We start from the raw sequence: 20,343 nt of genomic DNA on the forward strand, positions 1-20,343 counted from the left end.
AAACAAAATATTGACTGACATTAATACAAATGTTTCCCAGTAAAAGATATGTGGTGTTAATTATGATGAATTCTTGTCAAATTAATGTTATTCCAATTAAGACTTAAGCTCAAGAGAGATTGAATGTTCAATTCAAATTATATACTTAATTTTAACACATATTGAGGTGAAAAAAAGAGAGAGATTGAAGGAAGCCTGCTCCCACCCCACTAATAAAAAATGTTATGCAAACATAAAACATATATTTATATACTCTGTATGTAAAGTTAAAACATTTAAAGGAGAGTGTTACCAGTGATTGGTTGGGCCAGCCTTTATAAAAAACTGGTAGTCAAGAGAATCTGGTTCCTGGGGCTTTGGCGGACACACATATTTTTATTTTTGTTATCAATTTCAAAGTAATAATTGGTATTGCTTAATGAGAAACATTACTACTGAAATGTTAATTTTTTTTTCTTGCACTATGACACATCAAGACTAAAATTCTGTGTAATTAGCCATCTTCAGTGCAAATTCCTTGAAGTACTGTATGCATACAAACAAGTATTTCTCAATTAACTTTAAAAAAAAAAGGGGACCTTACTTTGTGATGATTGATATTGAAAATGTTACCAGTATACAACATTATTTGTAGGAGATTACAGTATTCTCTATACAGTACTGTAGCTCTGTGGTGTGAAAGAAAGATTTGTAACTTTGTTGTATTAGAATTTATATGAAAAGTTCCAATTGAAGCAGGATTTATGACAATAGAATATTAACATACTGTAATAAAGTAGATTGCCGTCAAAAGAGCTACTCAAACACAAGTTAACTTACTTTTCATGAAGGGACCTTAAGTGACTAGTAATATAATATACCGTGTATTAAAACCCTTGCTAGATTGCTTTAAAGGAACATAATACGTAATCCGATTTTTAAATGTTCGGCAAAGGAGTGGCTGAACCCTATAGTAGGTTCTTTATTGAAACTACCAAAACCATTACAATTTGGTAAGAATTTTCCTCATACCTAAAGTACCTCTTTTGTGATTCCTAAAGCCGGATCTCGAAAGAGATATATATATATATATATATATATATATATATATATATATATATATAATTTAAAACTTGTATCCCAAATCTATTTTGTAATATGATCATTTCTTAAGAGAGACAGCTAAGTGTGCATCCTGTTCAGAAAGTTATGCAACATTTATTACCATAAGTTGCCAATTTGTAGATCGTGGTACTTCAAATATAATGAAAGTAATTTTATGATATTGCTGTATAAGCTGTTCATACTCTAGCAATTTTCCTCCTAGATTAGGATACTATAATAACAAGTGATAAATGTAGTGCATTAAACAAAAGTACACTGACACGGTACAGCACTATGCTAATGTTCACACTTTTTCCACATTCATTTCATATTAAGCACAATTCATCATGAAGACAATGTTGATTTTATCACTTAATGTCAGTGATCATTTTAATTATTCTTAAAACAGTCAATAATAAGCAGACAGAATTTGACTGAAATCGATCCATTGTGCAGAAGGTTAAATTTGCAAATTATGCCAAAATTATTATTAGTACTACCTAAAGACTCTCTTCCATATATGTAGTAAAAATAAAGGTAAATAAATTAAAATTTGAAATCTTTTTATTTTCATCAGTTTAATATTAAATGATCACTTGCTTTATGCCACAGAAAACGTCAAATTTCTGTATAAATGTTTATGCTGGATTATATATATCGATGATCCATATATTGCTTTCAATTAAATTGGAACACGCTAAAATCTCCCTGGAGGTTCTGCAACACATTTCCTTTTTCCCTGAACCTGAGGAGTGTTAAAAGAAAAAATGTCACGTTTTTACCACAACCCAAATAAATAATCTGACATCACGTTCATCAATGCATGTCTGTGTGAAGGTCATGCAATGAGTGCATCTTTCCATATACTTGATCGCCACTCTTGCCTAAAGTAGTGACAATGCACAAAATTATTCATAAAAAACAAACAATTGATCAAAAAAAGATACGGTATTAAGGTCTGTCACCAACAATTCATTTATTATGATATATCAGTAAATTGTGGAAATTGTTTTTCTCTATTTCTTCTTCTATTTCTTTCGATGTCAAACTTGCAGGCTATAAATTGGTGACAAAAGTGGTTAAGGTCATTTTAGAGTACTACCAGCATTTCTTCTATCAGGACCTCGATCAACAATGTGGCAATCGATGCAATTAAGTAGCCAGGCTTGAAGTTGCATTTAAACTTGTTTTTTGGCAAAAGTATCTTGAACAATTTTAAGTGGTAATTTACACAGTTAAAAATTGTTTAAGTGGAAGGTTTACAATCTTGTTTGAGTCCAAGGCCCTGTCACATGACTTTAACAATTTAATCCCCTGGTCATTGGTAACTAGTCACACCCACACACCAAAGTGTGCACAATTCAAACAATACCTCCTGGGGCACTACAGTGCTCCATGTCTACGTGCCCCCTGGAGGACTACCGATGGGGGGGGGCAGCCACAAACCTGGTGCACCCATCTTTATTTACAAGTTACCTTGTAAGTAACCATGTATACACCTTACTTAAGAGAGGCAATGGAGATTAAGTTCCTTGCCCAAGAATACAAAGTAATGATCTGGTCAGGGATTGAACCTAGCTTCAAACCTTAGATCAAACCTCCCCTGCTTTGACCACTTGACCACACTGCTCTCGATCCACAAGTACTGTTTATCATTAACATGATTATGTGTTCACTGGAAGTACTTAATGTTGAAAGGCTCACATAACGTATGTATGATCTTATATATCTATTATTTACCCTTTCCAATCCTTGTCGACACAAATTTGCTTTAATCTTTTTCAATTGATCCTACACTGGAGGGAAAAAAAAGTGCAGTTAAAAAGTAGTTATGATAATGTGTAAAGATTGTTTCATGTAAACCCATAAATTGACCCCAAGTGTAGAGTACATGTTTACCTGTACGGTACTGTAGGTGAACAGTAATGTTTTGAAAAACAGAGTAGATTTTAATTTCTCAGCTGACAGAATTTAGAATGGACAGTACAAATACTAATATTAGTCAATATCTTGTGGAAATTTACTGCCATAAGTTAAAAGTACTCAGTGAAAATTTTGAGTGTACTTGGGTTGATTATATATATGATGTACTATTGTTGTAGTGTTGTCATGCAAATGTTTTTTGTTTTTTGGCTCTAATAAATATTATCTTTTGTTTTCTTTGTTAGTATTATTCTTTAGTATGACATATGTTCCGTGTATCCTTAACAAAGATTTAACAGTTGCAGGGAATAATCTATTTGGTATCGCATTGCAAAATGTCATACAACTAGTTCATTGGGCAACTTGCTATATACAGATGCAACCAAAGATCAAGTAGCAGTCTTTGTACACAGAAACCATCAATGTATTTTTTTTTACAAGAGAGCAAACTGCTACATAATAATTTATACACTCAAGGATTCCCTGAGTTGCATTGGATAACATTGTTTTATAATTGGTCATTAAATAGATTAGTCACTAAGATGAAGCTGCACACTCACAAGAGGAGTGTTAGCTCAATGTGTGGGAGTGTTAGCTCAGCGGTTAACGCTGGTGCCTTCCAATCATAAGGTCCCGAGTTCCAGTCACTTCAAGATTAATGTATTTCTTCCAGTTACAGAGTTGTTGACAATTGACAATTCATAATCATGGACGTTAAATGTGAATGTAAGAGACTGACTTCGGTCAGCTTGCGGCTTTGATAAGCCAATGAGGCTTCTTCGCGAGTTCCTGCTTGCAGGAGGATCTAAAATACATACAAGATTCTTTCAATGTTCCCCTGGAAATCTTTCGACATCGATCTTAATTATTGTTTTATTTTCTTCTTCTATCTCCTTAGTTCTTGTTGTTAGTTATAAGACAAGATGCGGTGTTTGATGCTGATGATTCAAGTTCAATTCTTGTTGCATACGAGTCGGAAAGTTACCAGCCTTGATGTTACGACAGATGTCACCCCCGATCTCGTATCTCGGACAGCTGTACCTGGAACAGCTTTTCCTGGAACCACGGAAGAATGGTCAACTACTCCTAACGACACCACAGAGGCATCATCGGCAGTTAGTCAGACGACAACCAATCAGGAGAGTCCATCCGATAGGATCCCTCTCTACATCGCTGGGTTGTTTTCCCTGGATGGAAATTTAGATGCTTCTGGCGTTTATGTCGGATCCAGTTTGGCGCTCAAGCATGTCAATCAAAATCCAGACGTTTTACCGGGTTATGAACTCATAATGACGTTGTCTAATTCTAAGGTTAGTCTTTACTGCACTACATACACTCTCTTCTTGGTGGGTTTTTTTTTGGGGGGGGAGGGAAGGGGAGGTTTAGTTTATTTAGTTTATTACATACAACCATATTGTTAGTAATAATTATCTTTACATAATAGATTGAAATTTGCATCAAAGATTCTTAAGATTGCCAATAAATAAACCATACAAACACTAATTTTTTTGAATGCACATGCAACCTGTGTGCCAATTGACAGGCCAATCACTATGTAATAATACAAAATAATCCCTGTTCAGATATATGAATTGAATTAGTTCTAAAGGTTTTCTTAGAGGGAATTGTCACAGCATGTTCTTGGGCCGCTAATGAACTAGTCATTGTCTTTAACAATTCATCAATTATTGCCCTCAGATATGCTAGAACATTGAATAATGTTCATTCAGGCCATAAGCTTCAACTGCCATGTACTTAATATAGTGGCCTACATTACAAGTTTAATAGCTGGCAGTCACCTCAATAATAATATCTGGAAAGTGATCCTTGATGATTAAAAGCATACATTTTGTTCTTTCTTTGATATATGGTCAAAAGAAAGAATCAATTTTATTCACCTAATTTTCTAAACAGCATCAATGTGAAATCTAAAGATAAAAGAACTGCCTTGTCCTAAATATTTTCATAGAATCCTGCCTCAATTAAATCTCCTTTCATCCATGTTTAGTCCCTACCTTAAAGTTTAAATTCTTTTCTTTTTTTTTTCTCTCTTAAACTTTGAGACTCAGTTCATAAATATTTGATCAGGTCAATGTTTGTTTCTTCAATGGGCAGATAAAATATGTATACAAACAATAGCAAGGCATATGTACAGACTGATATAAAAGAAAATTGAAGTAAAAGCTGCAGATATTAGCTCTTTTACGTCATTGCAACAGCAGCCTCCTCCCACCCCCTCAAAAAAAAAGAAGGAAGAAACAAAAGACGAGAAAGAAAGATTTAACTGGATCGTGAGGACACTCAGAGTGGTTATTAATAGTATTGGGATTATGTGAATCAGAGAAGATTATATGTTTATCCCCTAATTTAAAAAAAAAGTCATATCCAATCATATTAAGCTGACACTCAGGCAGTGTGACACTTGGTTGTCAAGGATGCAAATGAAGTTATAACCTCTGACCTCAGTTGAGGAAGGAGTATGTATGTATCCTGTTAGTTTATAACTAACAGGCCACATGTATGGCCTTGGTGTCACAGAAAAACAACCTCTTATGGGTTGGAAATAAATTGATCTACATTAGAGAGAAATCTTTGTAGAACCACTAGAAAAGCCATACAGACATATATGACCTATATGTTGACCTCTAGTGATCATTGATCTTCACCATTCTCAGTATAGGCTTTATTGTACTTACAAAGATGAATCCACATACTAATTAATGAAACTCAGTCAATTCATGTTGGAGTTATCATGTTAACAAGATTGTATAGTATGCATGTATATACAAGCCTGCTACTACAGTGATTGGCTGCATACTTAAATATACTTGTCCGCTTGAGGTAACTATAAACCAAAGATGTCAACCAAAGCAACATGAATTAAGTCTTGGACGGAGACGCAGACTTGTAAGGATTCCTAAACTGCAAAATTAAACTATTTATATACACTTAAACTATACTAATAATGTCGCTAAAAATCCTTACAATGAAAGGTTTTCACTCTTCAAATATTATCCAATTTGCAGAATGGTATATTAGTATGGTTACAGAGACTACTTTAGTTTAGCCGACGATGATTCGCTTTAGAAGCTACAAGGTCATCAACTAATTAGAAGAACAATATTGCAATGTTCACAGCATTGCAAAATCTGTGTGGATTAAAACAAAGAAAAGACAATCATGTTTAATCATATTTAATCATATTCATTGTTGTCAAAGTAACTGATGACGGATCATCCCTCTTCTAGCCATTTTTTTCCTCCAGAATATGGTAATTTTGCAGTATTAATTGCTAGTACTGGCAAACACACTGACAGCCCAACTCGAAAACTGTGGATGGGAATTTTAGGAATTGGTGAATTTCACTTACTCTTCAGAGATAACCATATAGGTTAGGTCGAAGGTTGTGAGTATCAAATCCTAACCCTAATAGATGCCATCAATTGCATGGACTTTAGTAATAGAAAATATATTTAGCCCGGGCTCCCTTTTCTACCCTATAAACCCAAAAGCATAAAAAAGCAAGAAAGTTACTATTATAGTACTTGCCAAGCAGGCTAAGCTCATGACGAATATCAGTGCCTTTGCTCAAATTTGACCTTTAAGAGCCTCAGGTCCATCTATAAACTGTGGATTTTCTATTTTTAAATTTTGTCCCTTATTTTCAAACTTTTGTGGTAACAAATGAAAGCAGACATGTTGATTAGCAATTTAACAGTATTTGACATAATTATGCTGATCTAAATCATGTTAATTGATATGTGCTGAGCACCTGAGGTAGATATTCTTTTCAAAAAGTCGAAACTACTTCATTGTTTTATGTCTTTGTTTATAGTTCTTTTTAAAGAGAAGATTGATTTACTATGACTTATGTATGGTTATGACTGCAAGGTGCATTGATCAGATACTGTGTGCATAGAAGGGGAGGATTATAACATCTAGAAATGGGCCACGTTTAGCAAATTTCTTTCCAAAATTGTGATGTATTTTACTATCATGCTGTGTGATTTCTATCGAACAAATGCATGGTTAACCCTAATCTTAAAGAAGAAGTGGATAAAATATTCATAGTGTATATGACAAACTTGAGACTGTAAAACTTTGCTATTGGCTGATCTTAATTGAAGGATCAGTTTTATAAAAAAAATCTGTTTCCTCAGACTTGTAGTAAACAGTAGCTATATTAAACTGTTAAATTATTTACAAATTAAAGTGGTTCTAAGATTTAAAGGACAAAAAATGTTGAAGTGGGATAACATTTTATTAACTTTTGTCATTTGGAAACTGGTTTGAATATATGTCAGGTCGTATCACAAATAACAGAGTTAGGTATATTGATGTCAAAAAGTTAAAAAAAAAGTTCAAAATGTTCCAAAAAGTATGCTTTGGATGGAAATTTATCCCTTTTTGCTTTCATACAATATATCGTCAATCTATTAAATAGATGTTTATTTTTCCCCTTTGAGTCTCGAAAACAGCTCTTCAGCTCCAAGGCTGTTGGGGTAGGTGAAGTATCGTGTTTGTCACGCATTCAGTGTGTATATATATGTACAGTTACTTTCATACCAGCATTCTCTCATAAAGATTGTATATAAATTCACATTGTAGGTATTCTCTAAAGTATCCTTGACAACTATCTTGAAAGCAGCAGTTTTAGATATATGTTGGCAGAGAAATCTCATTGCAGTCTTCATTAGCTGGATCAATCAAATGAGTTCAAAACTCGATCCTGAGTTTTTAATTGGATAAAATGCTCATTTTCTTTTCATTAAGTTAACAATTAGTGTAATTGCAATTGTACTATATGACTTAATTAGAATAGGGATAGGTAATTTTTCACCAATTAGCAACACACATACCTACTATACAGTACATGTTTGCTTCAAGTTCACTTATGATACGTACAAACTTTAAAATAAAAATTCAACTATCATAATCTTGCAAATATAATTGTATACAAATTTCACTAGGATATGCTTAGAATATATGTCCGTCAGTATCTTCTTTCCATCCTTCATTGCTTAAAATGATATATATGGGAGTAAAATGTGCTAAAGTTAGATCAATTGGCTGATTATTCTGAGCACTAACAGTAGACTCAGTTGCTGAGTTTAAATTTTTAACCAAATGCATGCAAGAGGCTGTTTTAAGTCAATCATCTGACTGCAAGTCTTCCTTAAGTTTAGTTTAGTATTTCCCAAGAGTCAGGAAACCAACAACAGCTCACAGTTTGAAACCCTCAGTGTCCATGTGATGATGTTGGATGACCACTCGCTTACACCAAGCCTTCTCTTTACCATGAGTGTTCAGATGGTTACTAGACAGGTATATGTAATTGTTGCATGCATTCCTGCTCCAGTGACCGCCATGTAACGTCCCCCATCCGACGGACGAGAGCATGCCTCAGCATGTGACCACGCTCTCTGATACCGAGGGAGGTAAGGACACCCCGTCGCTGTAGCTACAGTAGTGCAGCTATTGTGAAAGGAGTCATTTCACAACCTTTGAAAGAACAGAAACCGAACCTCAATTCGTAAACCAGACATATACCAAATCCACGGAAGACTGAGGCACTCAGCGACAATACAAAGCAGCAATTTTGTATAGGTCAAGACAATCTGGTTCCTTGTGAGGATTTGAACCTGGAATAACTTTGGGTATAGACACTATAAATATATATATATATATATATATATATATATATATATATATATATATATATATATACATCCCAAAATGTTGGGAAATCAATATGTTTGGGCTGTTTTTATAGCAAAACTAATGTTTTCAAATAGAATGGCAAGAAAGTATGAATACATTAGGAGCCTGTATGGATTGTCACGCTGATTGTGTTGGATTCTTTGTTTTCATTTGAGATTCTCGCCGGCTAAAACGTTTCACATTGATTTTACACAGTGCACTGACGGGGTGGCCATTCAAAAGTTCTTTGAACAGATATTCCAAGCACCGCAGAAGATACTAGTGGTAGGGCCAGCATGCTCACTATCGGCGCAGGCTATTGCCAGTACAGCACATTTCTGGAATCTCAATGTGGTAAAGTATACTGAACATATAAAGCAAGAAGGAATCTGTGTAAGGCTGTCATTAAAAAGCCTTGTTAATTGTAGAAAGTAAATCATGTATTTGTGGCAATATTATATTGTTCTGGAGCTGAATAAATGCCAAAGATTTCAAATCTAGGTATCAGTTTTGGTTTTATAACTAGCTTTAGTTTTTTACATATTCCGGCCTACGTTTAAATTAAAAGTATAGCATGCAAACTCCACGGTCAGTATTAACCTAGCTTTTCTGATGGAGATACCAGGTCTTTACATTTTCATAGCCACTGCAGCAAAAGACTAATTTTGCTTGATTTGATTTCAAAATGATATCATTGTGTCAAAAGGTTGGAAAAGTACTGTTTTTGTCATTATTCCTGACAATTTTTAGACATTTTTGAATAGCTATGAGGATATACTTGCTGTTGGTAAAGTATCAGTTTTAATGTATTGACTATGAGGCTCCGTTTACATAAGAAGGTGAGCCTGACTGTGTCAAAGCCAACGCTCTGTCATAAATATGTAATTTCATTTTCCATGCCGTTTCTTCTAGTAAGGGAATGCCAACTTCTTGTTCAGTGATTTGTGAGGGGGGGGGGGGTTCAAAATAATTTAATGCTGCACATAGTGTATAGGGTCTGATGACTGTAATGTAAGCACAGCCTAAATGCTAATATCCTTGTTTCAATAACAGCAGTGTTAATTATACTGCTGAAAATTAGATCACTGCTACAGTTGTTCTCATTATTCCAGACATTTTTATACTAAATGGTAATATGATTGTCAGTAATATATGAATATGACTATAATGATTTGTAATATGGGAAATAATCCCAATAATTTTTTTTTTCTCTTTGTTTTGAGGAAAACTTAATATGAAGACAAAGAATGTAACTGAAGTTTGTAAGCAATAGTTGAGTTTAACAATACATAACAATTGACAGTGATTTTGAATGCCAAAAAACCCCCACAAAATCTGCATGATTATTGGTTGCCATTTAGGCATAGTGTCCTGTTTGACAAATGTACACTCTACGGTGTATATTAGCTTAAACGCATATCTGGAGCCTTAAATACCCTCTGCCATGGATTCGACATAGAGAAAAGACAAATTTCACACTCTTTTTGTAAAATGAGTATTACTCCTTTAGTATAGCCTTAACATGCACTACTATGTACCACCATCACACTATGTCAGTGCCTATACTGTTAATATTCTCCATCCCCCCCCCCAAATATCACTTACAAGAAATGCTAATTTCTCGTCTTTTCAGATGTCTCCGACCGCCTCTTCTCCTGCACTCTCAAACCGGAAGCGGTATCCGACCTTTTTCCGGATCATACCTCCGGAGACTTTGCTGAACCCTCCATTTGTACGCTTAATGAGGCACTACAACTGGAGTAGAGTGGCTACTATACATCAAAAGGATGAGCTGTTTGCACTAGTCAGTAGTATAATGGATAGTTTAGTTTTAAGTACATAGATATAGTGTCATCTGTCAGAGCTGGCCGTTCATCTTTGAATGGTCAAGTAATAAAACTAAATTTTGACAATTTTCCATCCAGTTGTCACTTTGTTAACATACTTCAATCTATCACATAAGACACAGAGGCAGGTCCGGCTACTGTGTTGATTGCTCAAGAGAGTCTTTAATTGTCCGACATTACAGACCATAACTGCCATTTGATCGTTTTAGATGTGTACACACATATCTGAATACTTGTATATGTATCTATTATTTATACACCCAGTTTGGAATCTTTTAAAATCTTTATATATACTGTATCGTCATGCCATGAGTCAGAGCACTCGTACATACGTTATACGAGCGATATGAATTTTCCGTTTCTACTGCATAACGGATAGGAACCCTTCGTACTGTCAGACTTGTGTCAGTATGAGTGCTTTCAAGCATCCAATGAGAGGACAGTATAGAGTGGTAAGAGCATTAGAAAATTCTCCCAACTGGCTGAATTTTAAGCAATTGATGCAACCATTTGGATTGTGAGTGATTTTGTAGAAACTTGAAGAGCATGAATTTTGGAAAAATTAGTTAAGAAAAAAAATTCCAACCTTCATTAAGATTTCAGCCCATGATTTGTGTTCTTTGGGGCCACAATATTGGACCCTTGGTTGTAGAGATTAGTGCCCATACCCTTGTGGGTCATGCATTAGGTTAATAAGAAAAACAAAAGAAAGGGAAAGAATGTAATGTTTGCTTCCAGAAACAAGAAGGGGCGATAGAAGTGTTGTTTAATATGCAGAAACAACAAATATTCTCTAGCTTATCTTATCTCATCTCAGACTCACCAATGGCATGAGCTTATAATTTAAAATTGGACCGGTCAATTTGATATTGGGTATTTGTAACCTCCTTTGGATGTTAATTATCTAGAAATCTTCTATACATATATGGCAAAGAAATCCCTTTGTGAATACTAATTACAGGTTATTAGACATTAAATTGGGATACAACTCAATAAGCAGGTACAAAACACGTACCATGATTAAAACATGCATTATGGTGCCATACAGGTCAAGAAATACTACAATTGGTAAGAAATGCTTTTAATTCATTAATAACCTGATCTAATTATGTATTAAAAAAATTGCAATCTTCCTATGAAAAACTTAGGAATGAAGATCAAATTGAGATGGCTCAATAAGTTCAGGGTGAATTCTAGAACTTTAGTTCGATCATCGGTGAAGGTCAAATTTCTCGTCAGATGACCAAAACAAGCTCTCAAATTGTTGACCTCATCTGATGGAAGACTATTTTTTGACATCAAATTCAGATTGCCTAATTGTAACTTAATGACCCAAATACAGTAGGTAAAGTGATCAATTGGTGATGTCGCCCTCATTTACTTTGGGGATACTGAAATAAGACATAATATGTTGTAGCTTACCAGAATGGGAATTCTGTACTGGCCCAAAGCTGGTGTTCTAGGTCCATCCACCAATCCAACAGATCTCTCCTAAAAATTTAAACAATGATATTGGTCTTTCTTTGATATTTTGCTAATTTTTGAGGGACAACAAAATTAGCTGTTCAGACAACCAAAAGATAAGACCCTTAAACATTGCTGCCAATGGGCAAATAGACTATGCCAATAAACTATTTAGATTTACTAGGTCATTTTCCTGAATAAAGGAGAACAAGTTGTGGTCTGAGTTGCAGTGCATCTTTACACTCTGCTATATAGTGGTGGGGGGAGGGCGGGGGAATTTATTTTGATAGGTATCTAGATGAAAATGACTCTAGACTTAAAGTTAGAAATCTTGACTACAGAATGGCTGAATGACTGTTACTATTAGTTGTGACTTTCTGTTCTCAAATTGGAGTAGATAGCTGGCAAAATTACCATTAAAAAAACTTTGTCTGCTGTTTTTGTTTTATACAACTTGGTCAGAATTACTTTTAAAAATCCAGATATGTTTTGATACTTTTTTTAAATCCATCCAGAGGTTCACATAACATAATAAGGAAAAATATTCCACGACAATCTTGACATGATTGTAACCCTAAGTAATGATAATGTCTTTAGTAAGCTAAAATTAAATAGACCAACCCTTGGTGTCTGTTTGTTTGATTCTTTGTATGCTTGTTATTTGCTTTGCTAGGTAGATAAAATGGACTGTTGGTGCACAATTGATGCACCCATAGAAGAGAGATAAAAAAAATCTTAATAATATATTTTGTAACTAAAGTAAGTTATAAAGTTGATCAAACCTGTTTCATAACCAATATTTGTAATAGAAATTGATGGTTTTCTTCAACAATTCCCTCTTCAAGCATATATAGTCTACAGTATATATAGGAACATGTAAAGTGACTAAAAATGCAACTTAAGATCAACATGATCATAGTGTACATGGATATGTGTGTATGTATGTCTGAGCATGCTTGAGGGGTGGTGATAGTTGGGTGGTGGTGGTGGATTTGGAGGCATGGATGGAGGCAGGGCTTCTTCAGAATGATAATAGGGGTTGTGGGAGGAAGCCAAGACAGGAAATGAAAACAGATATGCAGAGTTTATAACAAAAAGCTTATTATATATATATATATATATATATATATATATATATATATATATATATTTGCACAGTCATTGACTTACAATGCTGCATGATACCATTACATATCTTATTTTGTCATATCCAGAGCATTGATGACCTTTTGACCCGGCTGAGAGATTGCAACATCACAGTGATATCATCAGAGAGTTTTGATGAAAATCCCAAAAATCAAGTTGAAAATCTAAAGGTAATTATATAAGTATCTGCTGTCCGCAAGTTACACATTGAAGTGTGGGTCTGTTAATTACAGAGTGGCAATAAACATGAGTACTCATGCGGTTGGGCCTATACAGCTGTCATGTGTGGAGTACGTACCAGCTAGAGAGTAGCCGTCATTTTCATGGATATTCGCCCATAGTGAGGTATACCTTCAAGGTGTTACAACTGCTGTCGCACAGTTCATCTTGAAGAAAATTCTGAATCAATTAAAAATCATCTGAACTTAGATTTGCAAGGTTTTCAAAGACTGGACCGTATGGGAAAGCAACTTAAAGGAGATTAGAGGGAACGGCCAGTGGGGGATCGAGGTATGCATATTATTTGTAACTGATCAATGTGCATTTGATGTGAGCATTTAGGAATGAAGAAATATCTGCATCAAGAGAGCCAATAGGCAAAGTCTAGGTATAAGCTGAGATGTGGAATCAACAGCTCAGGAATAACAAACCCCATTCAGTGAAGGGCTGTCTTGCATTTATCAACTGAAACAGTTTCGTAATGCTCAAGAATTTAGAACAGTCGACCGAAGCATACTCGAGATTGTCTTATAAAGACTTTGGTTATTGTTCTCTTTCTTATCTTTCATAGAAACAAGACGCAAAAATTATTGTTGTTAGTATGTATGAATGGAACATACGAAGAGTTATTTGCGAGGTAAGTTATTTGCGAGGTATGTCTTTTGTCAATCAGAAAATAAAAATAAATAAGATTAAACAAGGCCATGAGTTTAATATCATCAATTATAATTATAGAGGGTTATTCTACTTTAATATAAAAAAGACCTAAATCTAATGTATACTGACTTAATTGTTCTAGAATTCATGACAAAAACCTTTTTCTTTAAGAAAAAAATTGGGTCTATATTTTGCACAATTACTGTCAGAAATACCAATTTGATATAATTTGTTTTGATATTGAAAGCCAGTAAAAATTGTCAGGGGTCTCAGATAGACACAGTTCAGGAACACATAATGAGGTCTATAAACTTTGAACCCTATAACTTTGCTAGAATCTATTGTTTAAAACTAGGAAATATTTATACCCCATAATTTCATTATTTTTGCGTTGTGTTATATTGTAAAGGTTTTAAAGACCTGGTTTCACAGCATAATTATTATAAATAAAATAAAAAAATTATCAGCACTAACCGACATTTTTCTTTCACCTTAAAATTTATAGAATTAAACTCCACCCCCACGCCCAAATCTGCACTATAAAATCTTGCCACATTCGTCTATATTTATATTCAGCTGTGTTTAGTTTGTTGTATTTGCTACACGTACAGGCCTTCAAACTGGGTATGTATGGCGAGGGATATATGTGGTTAATCCCTGGATGGTATAACAAGGACTGGTACAAGGAAGAACCGGACAGTGGTATCGACTGCACCGTTGGAGAGATCTCCTTATTCATCGAGTCAACCATGTACATATCAACTCAAGAGAGATTACTTGGAAAAGAGGATACAGTGACTGTAGCTGGAATTGTGAGTTGTTTCAATTTCCCGATTTTTTTTCTCCTTCCTATCAAAAGAAAGGAAAATTAGTGTTGGTCGAATCTAAAGTGAAACATTGGTGGTTTGTAGTTTGATTCAATTATGGTGCTTCTTTGTGGTTTTTATTACTTGGCTCCTGCTGAGGTATTATTGATCATTCTTGGAAACGATTCAATGGATCTATTTAATGAAAGCACGTTGGAGACACACAGAGGGGATTCGATACCTTTCTTTTGATAAACTTTCTAAAAATGATCTTCCTCCGAAATTCTCCCTTTTTTTTTCTTCTACCCTAAACATCGGTTTTCTGCAGGGGTATCTTCTTGCTCGTTCACTGTATGCATTATACCATCTCACACTGGACAGCTCCCCCCCCCCCCAATTTACCAATGGTATAGCCTACTCTCATTTTCAAATGGCTCATTGGAAACTAAAGAGCAGCTGGAAAGGAGGGATGGGACGAGACAATTATGATAATTCTCTTCTAGCCTAAGTTTTTAATACCAGACAAACATGCAGTCAACTCATTAAGCATCATAGCTAGTTAACAATAGTAATGTTATAGGGTAGTGTTATAGGTCATATATGTTATGGTTATTTTTTTTTGTGGGGGTAGTACTTTTATAGGTGTTATGGTTATCTATTTTCTTTGATGGGAGTACTCTATTAGATTAAGCTCAAAAGGGTTTCTTAGTTTACTTCCTTTCACAGTTTTTACTTATTTGCAGTTATATTGTCTTGTTCATCTTGTTATACTATGTGATGAAACAAATAAAATAAATAATTAGTCACTTTTTAGATGATAACATTCTCTGTCTCATCTTTCCTTTCTTTTAATTTTGCTCTTTTTCAGACCCCAGCCGAGTACACATCTCAATTATGGGAACATTTTAGTCTTCGAGAAGATGAATTTCAAAACTATACGATGATCCCGCAAGCTTCGTACGGTTACGATGCCATTTGGGCAGTGGCCCTCGCTCTGAACCGATCAGTAGAAGTCCTGAAAGCAAAAGTGTTTTCAAACGGTCAGCAAAGGAGGTTGGAACAATTCAGTCATGGGGACAACGAAATGTTTGATGTGATCTTTGATGCCCTGGGATCTGTCGACTTTGAAGGTGTTTCGGTAAAGATCTCATGGCTATTTTATCCTTATACTGTTTTGAACAGTTTGAACAGTGAGAATACTAAGACAGAGATAACAAGTTGGTAATTATCTCAAATCAACGCAATTAACAGTAGGCTATGTTTATAGCTGCTGGAATGTCTTGCCCATTTTCTTTCATGAATGTGAAGATTGGTAGACTTTAGTAGTAGTAGTAGTAGTAGAAACATGGTGATGTATGTTTCTATGACCAACAATAATGTTCGAGACTTTCCAGATGGAAAACAAATAAAAATGGAAATTTCTGTTTGTGTAAATTTCCATAAAACCAGATGAAAACATTGCAAGCAGTTCTCAGGCAGTGTTTATTAGAGCCTTTCAGTTTGGTTTGCATGCTAACGATCTCTGAAAACAAGGTTTGGTTATTTTAATGAATGCTCCATAAAATAATGAGTACTTTCATTTTATTGTCACTTTTAAGTTCAGTATGTGGTATAAGTTAATACCTGGAGAGGAACCCTGATAATAGAGACAAAGCAAAGCTCTGTGAGATAAATGCTGAGAAAGCAATGTATTAAATTATTGGGGATATATACCTGCTAAATGCAATAAACTGTAATGTGACATTGCTCTAATAGGCTCACTAATTTCAACATGCTTGTGAACATTTTTTGCAGTAAAGCTGTTTGAGAATTTAATTATATACTCTGTGCAATATGCAGCCCCTTTTCAATTCTGTGTTAGACTTTTCCAATCTTTTCTTCCATAAAATGATCTCAAATATACATTCCCTTTAGTAATATGTCACAGTAAACAATATCCCATGATATTTTCCATCAATTTACAGTTTACAATATATATCCTTTATTAATATCCCTCTTCACCATATCAACTTTTATATGCTGTCACTGTTTATTTTTTTACTCACTTCATTTAATTCATGCCTTCACAAGTTCTGATGATCAATATCCATCCATCCTGTCACACATTGTGATATCCTCTTGATGTGTCACACCTTCCAATAATCTTCCCTAAAGCTTCAAACGTTGCTCTCACAGTTGCCAGTATCCCCCTGGTATAAATTGATCCTTTCTTTGAAAGTCAGCAATGTCTTTATTGTTTCATTTTCAAACCTGTTAAGAGAAGACAACTCATCCCATTCTATTGTTCATCCTGTCGCAGTTTACAACATCCCCAATAAACAGAACCTCCTTCACCAGATCTCCTAATGCTGTCACTGTTTATGTGACCCTTCAATTATCCATGCTGTGACACACCTTTCTTTTCAGCATCCTTTCTGTCAGAGGTAGTGATTTCTCATTTGTTATCCACCCTAGCTGTCACATTTTATCGTATAACCCCGTTTGTTGATTATGCAGGGACCTGTCAGTTTCAGTGGAAGTGATCGGATTGGCGTCATGAAGATAGAACAACTTCAAGGTAAATCCAAATTTCTGTTTGTTTACACAAATAAATTCCATAACTGTAGAGACTTATTTGTTTGTTTTAATATGTATTTTCTTAGAGTACCTTGGAACAAACAAGAAATTTGATATTTAATTTCATTGGCCAGCTGGTGATAGGAAAGATGGACATCCATTATTGCTTATAAAAAAAATTTAACAAAATGCACAAGAAATGTGTTAATAGAATGAAATATTGTTACATAAAAGCAGCCATCCAAATTATAGGAAACATTTAGGTTTTCAAAATGGAAAATCAAATTTTAGTATCAAAGTTAAACTAAAGTTTTTACATTAACAATAAATATGAAATGAACAATTAAACTCAGACACGTAGATTCCAAAATTATTACTGAAAGCAGAAAAAAGGACAGAAAGAAAAAACGAATCAATTTCTCTTGACCTGCAAAATAAATGCCATGGACTTAAGAGAGAGATAACCCACATAAATTACAATCTGGCAAATAATATGCAATCTTGAACTGCTAACAGTGAAACTGTTGCAACATGCTAGGGTGCTATGTATAAAAAGCAGAAAGTCAATTTGCCATGTCAAAACAAACACAGGAAATTGAAAAAATGTGATTTTGAAAGTTATTGTAAATTTAATGAAGGTACTTGTTCCTGATTTGTCACTTTTTCATTCTTTTTGGCCATATCTATTTCGTCAATTAAGTGACAGGCTTTGTTTTAGAGGATTGTATTGAAGGATGGTAATATTGTGACAAGTGAATCAATTAATTGCAGAGAACTTTTTGAAAGTATGTATCCTTCAGTTCAAAGTTCATTAGTATTGCAACCAAATATGTTAGAAAGTTAAAATAATGGTCACGACTCTTTTTCATATGACTTCGAACGACCCATTATTTCCACCATCGAAGCATTTCCCTCATTAATAAGATCGTTCCTTCAACCTCACTTCTCAGGTGGTTGCCCCGGAGACTGGACACACCGAGGTCGATACTGCTATCTGTTTCTGTCGTCTGAACTAACCTGGGATGAAGCGGTCTCCTCTTGCAGCGATCTTGGCGGTTTCCTTCTCAGCATCTCGTCTGAGGAGGAAAGTCTATCGTTAAAGGAATTAATCACAGAACAAGATCTAGAAGATGGAAACCGATGGTGAATGAACCTGATAATTTCATTTATGATTATTGCTGTAGGACTAGAGTCGATACTCACAACTCTTTCCAAGTTCCCTTTATTAAAGTATGTCGTACAGTTACATCAGTTCTTGAGCTTGACAGTTTTTTATCCCTGTGTAAGTTAATGTGGTGTTAAAACCTCAATCTGTGGATATCCAGCGATATTAAAATCAACCTAACAAATTTTTCTCAAAAATTCGGTATTTCAATTAGGTAGGAATGGATTAGACTGAGAAGGCCAATGATTATTTTGAATGTCATCTGTAGGTTCTTTTTGATCCTATGGTGAATACGGATGGGGATTGGATGGGGGAGGGGGGGATGCATAGAGGGTTGATGGACAGCTTTCTCCTAGTTTAGTTCCTTTCAAGTTCACTAATAATATTAATAATAATAATATTATGTGATACCTTGAGGTGGATATCTCTAAGAAGACTGCCCTCCGGGGATTTGCGCTGGTCCGATGGTCTGGAAGAATCGGTTATGTGGATACCTCCAAACGGAGACAGCCCGATAGATGCCGGTGATGGCCCGTGCTTCATCCTGGACTCGAGTGTGAACGTTCGGTATTCCGTCCCATGCCGCAGAAGGCATTCTGTTATTTGCAAACAGTTTGCAGGTGAGTTTAACCAAGTCATTTGTTATAGAAATATATCAACCATCACATCACAATAACGATCATAATATCAATCATTGTCATCATGCCAAACAATCGAGACTTTTCAGGGTCGGGTTGATTTAAATCACACTGAATTGAGTCATTTGATTTTGCTTAAAAAAAATTTCTGACTTTATGTATGTTTCAGTTTCCTTTATTCCAGTATATATAGCATATAATACAATTTATAAATAGGAGAGTATAAAAAGTTATGATACAAAAATTACAATAAAAACGAAAGCAATTACAGACATTTAAATGGTAAGTAACACAACGTAGTTGTTCTTGAAAAAAATTTAAACTAAATCGAAAGGAAACAAACTTTGCTATAAAACCAACTTCGTGAAATGGTTCAATAATAGTAGATTGACAGGACCCACCAGACGGAGGACTTGACTCAACCGAACAACAACAAAAAATGTCTAAAAAGACAGTATTCATACCAAACATGATAATGGGATTGAGCACCACATTTATGGTTACCGTATGAATTGATGTAATTTTGGTATTGAAATGCATTGCAAGTAGTACCTGCTTGGCTAAAAGTTACATGCTTTAGAATGTAATCATGAACAGGAAGCAAGTGGTACATTTATTCATGTATCCATGTCAAACATTGCATGGAATTAAAAAACAATAAAGAAAATGATATGCATATTAATAAAAAATTATTGAATTCAAATAAATCTGACTTATTTAAATTTGCATTTTTTTTTATTAAATTGCCAACCCTGTGATTTTCTGTACATCATATGGGTCAAAACAATAAATACAGAAACACAATTGAATCTAGATTTAGTATTACAGTGGCTTTGACTGACATAAATCAACCCCCCCTCCCGCCCTCACCCAAGTGCACAATATGATTGAATCTCCACCAACCAGTGGATGGATGTAGCCCAGTCTGTCTATTACACGACCTTTGATCCAGAAGCCACAGGGGATCCTATCCCAGCAAACATCATCACCACATGACCAACACTTTTGTAATTATCTGCGATTAAGAAACAATATCATCAAGTGAAATATGAACCAAATTTTATACCTCCCTCTGTTTATCTCCTACCTCTCCTCTTCCCCTGTTGCTTTCTTCTCTCCATCCCTTCTACTAATCCCCT

General features: G+C 34.8%; 1 protein-coding gene across 3 annotated transcripts in view; it reads left to right on the forward strand.

Annotated features, from left to right (window-relative positions):
- The window catches only part of LOC139970956 (gamma-aminobutyric acid type B receptor subunit 1-like), a 48,728-nt gene that overhangs the window by 17,673 nt on the left and 10,712 nt on the right, over positions 1–20,343 (forward strand). For 2 of the 3 annotated variants that reach the window (XM_071977044.1, XM_071977046.1), the window contains 10 exons: positions 3,905–4,316; positions 8,923–9,060; positions 10,340–10,510; positions 13,232–13,333; positions 13,954–14,019; positions 14,651–14,851; positions 15,714–15,983; positions 17,342–17,402; positions 18,352–18,544; positions 18,984–19,186. In XM_071977044.1, the coding sequence (XP_071833145.1) occupies positions 3,930–4,316; positions 8,923–9,060; positions 10,340–10,510; positions 13,232–13,333; positions 13,954–14,019; positions 14,651–14,851; positions 15,714–15,983; positions 17,342–17,402; positions 18,352–18,544; positions 18,984–19,186 (1,792 nt within the window). In that variant the 5' untranslated portion in view covers positions 3,905–3,929. The remainder of the gene's footprint in view (positions 1–3,904; positions 4,317–8,922; positions 9,061–10,339; positions 10,511–13,231; positions 13,334–13,953; positions 14,020–14,650; positions 14,852–15,713; positions 15,984–17,341; positions 17,403–18,351; positions 18,545–18,983; positions 19,187–20,343) is intronic. The other variant, XM_071977045.1, reaches the window with a different exon arrangement.

This window comes from Apostichopus japonicus, chromosome 8 (assembly GCF_037975245.1).
Source record: "Apostichopus japonicus isolate 1M-3 chromosome 8, ASM3797524v1, whole genome shotgun sequence".
In the NCBI taxonomy this organism is placed as follows: Eukaryota; Metazoa; Echinodermata; class Holothuroidea; order Aspidochirotida; family Stichopodidae; genus Apostichopus; species Apostichopus japonicus.